We start from the raw sequence: 4961 nt of genomic DNA, 5'->3' as shown, positions 1-4961 counted from the left end.
TTTTTTTTTTTTTTTTTGGCGGTACGCGGGCCTCTCACTGCTGCGGCCTCTCCCGTTGCGGAGCACAGGCTCCGGACGCGCAGGCACAGCGGCCACGGCTCACGGGCCCAGCCGCTCCGCGGCACGTGGGATCCTCCCGGACCGGGGCACGAACCCGCGTCCCCTGCATCGGCAGGCGGACCCCCAACCACTGCGCCACCAGGGAAGCCCCAGGCGGATTCTTAACCACTGCGCCACCAGAGAATTCCCTGGATCACATTCTGTAATTCTGTTTTTCATTTTTTGAGGAACCCCATACTGTTCCACAGCAGCTGCGCTAATTTACATGCCCATCACCGATGCACAGAGGTTCCAGTTTCTTTAAATTGATAAGACAGAGTCTAACAGAAAATGGGCAAAGCATCTGGTCTGTTTGGAAAAGAATATAAAAACAGCTGTTAAACCTGTGAAGAGAGTCTCTGTCCCATTGTTTACAAGATTTCTCCCTTTCCTCCTGGCAGTTGGAGCGATGTCTTCCTCTGGTTCTGAGGGTGTGGGGGGCAGGCTCCCCGCACACTGGTGGCGCTACCTGACAGGCCGTGGGCAGTGCCATCCAAGTGTGTGTGTATGAAACTCTTTGACCCAGCAGTTGCTTTCCTGAAATTAATCCTGGCATTCACATGAGCAACAGCTCGTGGGCGCAAAGCCATCCACTGGGAGAAATAACAGGAGATCAGAAGTAACCCAGGTGGACCCCGGCAGGAACAGTTAAATCAGTTGTGACCGCCTTTACAGAGAGGGGCAGCGCTGTGTGTACGGATGATCGGGGCTGTCTCCAAGGTGTCCTGTGAAGTCGAAACCAGGTGGGGATTAAGGCGCGGGTACTGCCTCTGGGGATAGTGCCACCCTTGGAGGGGGGCTGGTGACCAGAGCACCCTTTCGTGTAATTTAGGTCTTGAGAGAGAGACGGAGGGAGAGGGAGAGTATGTGTGCGTGTGTGTGTGTGATATAAAATGTGACAATAGCCACTCTGTCACCTCCGTGTTGCTGTCATATTTCAGCCCAGATTCCTCCCCTGACTGCCAGCCTCCTCCCTCCAAACACCTAACTGACACCCCTGCTGAGATGCCCTGGGGTGCCCACAGTGTTGGAGCCACAATGGGACTCCCACTGCCCTCTCTCACTCTGGTCCCGCCAGGTGTCTTCCTGCCCAGCCTGGGTTCCTCCTATGCTCTCCTGGGTTCCCTCCATCGCTTGTTCTCTCCTCTCGGCCCCAGGGTGGTCTCTACTCCAGCTCCCCAGCCGTGTGGCCTCCCCAACCCAGCAGGAGCCTCCCTGCCTCTGCTCCAGCCTCTCCACTCTGGCCAAGGAGCCCAAGATCTGAAGTTCCTCTGCTCAGGCCTGTGTATGACTCGCCGAGAGCACCTCATTTGCCTTGGTTTTGGTCCAGACCCTACCCTACCCCGGGGGTAACAGGACCTGGCCCAGGCTCACCTCCTGCCTCTTCTTCCTCGCCCTGCCTGCCCGCCTGCCTGCCTGCAAGCTCTTCCTGGCCCTGGGCCCTGGGTGCCTGCCACCTCCACTTCCTCATCATGGGCCCTTCTGCCATCGCTCTCCAGCCACTCTTCTCCCGCACTGGGCACTCCTCGGTCAGATGCCCTGTTGTGGTCCTTGACAGTGATTCCACCACCGGAAGTGCCCTGTGTCTTCGTGTCTGTCTTCTGGCATTAACTCTACGCACATAGGGATCCTGCCGCTTCACTTCACTGTTGTCGCATTGGCTCTGTGCACGGTTCCTGGTGTTTAGTGGCTGCTGGGTACGGAGCTGCTGAGCGGAGGACTTTTACATTTGTTTCCCATTCATTTATCCTTTCACCACGTGCCCTGGGCTGCGGCTGTGGCCCAGGAATTGCACGGGTGGATGCAGCAGAAAGCGCGCTAGACATGGTCCTGCCCGCAGAGGCTCACGTGCGGCTGCTGGGGCACATTAGATGGATGTTTCCAGAACAGCTGCCAAGCTTGGTCAGGAGCTGTGGGCGCTTCTGGGTGCCCCTCTTCTGCGGCCTGGCGTCCTATTGGGTGTAACCCTGCCATCTCCTTTCTTCCCTTTGCAGAGGCATGTTTGCTGGGGGGCTGAAGGAGATGGAGCAGGAAGAAGTCCTGATCCACGGCGTGTCCTACAATGCCATGTGCCAAATCCTGCATTTCATTTACACGTCCGAGCTGGAACTCAGCCTGAGCAACGTCCAGGAGACGCTGGTCGCCGCCTGCCAGCTTCAGGTGAGGCTCCTGGTCTGAGGCAGGCAGAGCCAGGCCCAGATGGGTCCCGGGTGCCCGCCAGGCAGTGGTGTGAGGGTGGGTGGTGAGCCCTTTGCTCTCAAGAGTGTCGGCAGGCTCCTCGTTTGGCTCAGAAGACAGCTTTTCCCTCGTGTCCTGAAACTGGAACAAAGTCTTATGCTGAGTTCCTTATCCTGACCTTTTATGAGGTCAGAGCACGTCTGGGGCAGTAGGAAAAGCAGCCTGTTTGGGGGTGTCTGGAGGCTCCCCACATGGCGGGGCCCTAATAGCCCTGTGCCTTTACTCTCAGTGGTGGGTGGACAGGTGGAGCTGAGCCAGGGCGGCCTTCATGCAGAAGTTCCTTCTTTTACTCAGAGAGCTCCTCTGTCCCCATGTCCTGTCCCCTCATTGCTGCTCTGGGGACCACACTTACCTCCAGTAGCCAGCTGCCCCCAGAACCTCTCCCCCCCGTGCTCGCTGTCAGTGTTGCCCCCCCTCCCCAGCACACCGCACACTGCCTTGCTCCCTGCACCGTGTATCCCACAGCCACTCTACTAGCGCCAGGCTCTCCTCTGTGTCCACCTTCGTCCTCTGGGTCCATGTCTGGACGAGTCGTCCTTGTGAATGTGACCGTGTTCTTTGTTTCCCTGCCCTCGCCTCTGTCCCGGCCTCCTTCTCTCCGTTTCTTCCTCCCAGCTGGGCTCTGCCTTCTGCTGCATCCGTCGCTGGCTCAGAGACCTGCTGCCTCCCCTCAGACCTCAAGGCAGAGCCATGGCTGGTGCTTGGGGCAGCCCGGCTTGGTTTTGTTTTATTTTTGACATACCAGGCTTCTATGCAGTGTTGTTGTTTGTTTTTGTTTTTGTTTTTGTTTTGCGGTACGCGGGCCTCTTACTGTTGTGGCCTCTCCCGTTGCGGAGCACGGGCTCCAGATGCGCAGGCTCAGCAGCCATGGCTCACGGGCCTAGCCGCTGCATGGCATGTGGGATCTTCCCGGACCGGGGCACGAACCCGTGTCCCCTGAATTGGCAGGCGGACTCTCAACCACTGTGCCACCAGGGAAACCCAGTTTGTTTGTTTTTTATAAATTTATTTATTTTTGGCTGCATTAGGTCTTCCTTGCTGTGCGCGGGCTTTCTCTAGTTGTGGCGAGTGGAGGCTACTCTTTGTTGCGGTGTGCAGGCTTCTCACTGCGGTGGCTTCCCTTGTTGCGGAGCACGGGCTCTAGGCACACGAGCTTCAGTAGTTGTGGCCCGTGGGCTCAATAGTTGTGGCTCCCGGGCTCTAGAGCGCAGGCTCAGTAGTTGTGGCTCATGGACTTAGTTGCTCCACGGCATCCAGGGCTTGAACCCATGTCCGCTGCATTGGCAGGTGGATTCTTTTTTTTCTTCTTTTTTGGCGGTACACGGGCCTCTCACTGTTGTGGCCTCTTGCGTTGCGGAGCACAGGCTCCGGACGCACAGGCTTAGCGGCCATGGCTCACGGGCCCAGCCGCTCTGCGGCACATGGGATCTTCCCGGACTGGGGCACGAAAATGTGTCCCCTGCATCGGCAGGCGGACTCTCAACCACTGTGCCACCAGGGAAGCCGCAGCAGGCGGATTCTTAACCATAGTGCCACCAGGGAAGCCCCGCAATGTTGTTTTTAAAGCAAGTTTTACTTGGTGTAACAGTTCCGAGTCCACAGGCCCACCAGGTCATGTTTGTTCATGTAGCCAGTGGCTGTTGGTGGCCTGTCCCCCATGTGCTGTGCCCTTCGTGGTATCCCCAGGGACATGGATCCGAGTGTCAGTGAGACCGTATCCACTGGGTCACCCTGAGCAAATGAGTTCCCTTCTCTGGGCCTCTCGTGGGCCTCCTGCATGGGGCAGGCCTTGGTGAGATTCCCTGCCAGAGGTCCCTGCGCTGAGACAAGGATGAGGGACCTTGACCTTGCCAGGGAGGGCAAGACAGTCCCTGGTTCTCAGGAGCTGCTCCTCAGGCCCACTCAGGGCTGTCAGCCCTCACCTTCCACCCAGAACCTGGTGCTCAGCTCCTGGCCTCTGAGAGGTCAGAGGTAATATTTTAGGCAGAAGAGGCCAAGCAGAAGCACCTGCTCGGGAGGAAATGGGTGGTCGAGTGAAGACCCTCAGGACCTAAGGAAGCAGCACGATGGGGACGTTCCTGGTGGGGGGAGACACACGCCTGGCACTTTGCAGGTTTCCATTCAGCCTTCAGCATGTCACCTGGCAAGCACCAAGTGTCTAGAACCAGAAAAAATAAAAAGACTTTAAACATTTATTAATAAGCTTCAAATTCCAGCAGAATTAGTTTTCATGTAATGAATTTGTTGATGGTGCTGGATAAGAGAGGTATTCCCATTTTGAGAGATTCTGAAATCCAGTTTTCCTGCAGAACTTAGCAGCCCCTGAGCAGCCTTTCCGGGCCTTTGCCTTGCCTCCTGGGTTCTTTGGTTACCTAATCGCAGGGTGTCCTTGCCCCACAGTGTGGTGGCTGTCCTGCTGCTTGCACTTCTCTGGAGATCCCGTGCTTTTGATTCAAAAGGCAGCTGGCGTGTGTCGGGGTCCGCCCTGTGTCAGGTGGTTCCTCGCCACATCATCCCTGTTTTACAGACGAGGAGGCTGAGGCTCAGAGACCACCTCCAAGCCCAGACTTAAGCCCCGAAATGAAAAAATAAAAAAAAAAAAAAAAAAAAAAAACCCGAAACTT

General features: G+C 56.7%; 1 protein-coding gene across 3 annotated transcripts in view; it reads left to right on the top strand.

The window, feature by feature from the left end:
- The window catches only part of KLHL22 (kelch like family member 22), a 24843-nt gene that overhangs the window by 4069 nt on the left and 15813 nt on the right, over positions 1-4961 (top strand). For all 3 annotated transcript variants that reach the window (XM_024763882.1, XM_024763884.1, XM_024763885.1), the window contains one exon: positions 2094-2259. In XM_024763882.1, coding sequence (XP_024619650.1) covers positions 2094-2259 — 166 coding nt within the window. The remainder of the gene's footprint in view (positions 1-2093; positions 2260-4961) is intronic.

Source organism: Neophocaena asiaeorientalis, unplaced genomic scaffold, assembly GCF_003031525.2.
Source record: "Neophocaena asiaeorientalis asiaeorientalis breed wild unplaced genomic scaffold, Neophocaena_asiaeorientalis_V1.1 scaffold110, whole genome shotgun sequence".
Lineage (NCBI taxonomy): Eukaryota > Metazoa > Chordata > Mammalia > Artiodactyla > Phocoenidae > Neophocaena > Neophocaena asiaeorientalis.
Note: the sequence above shows the minus strand (reverse complement) of the source record. Positions and strands in the feature narration are given on the sequence as shown.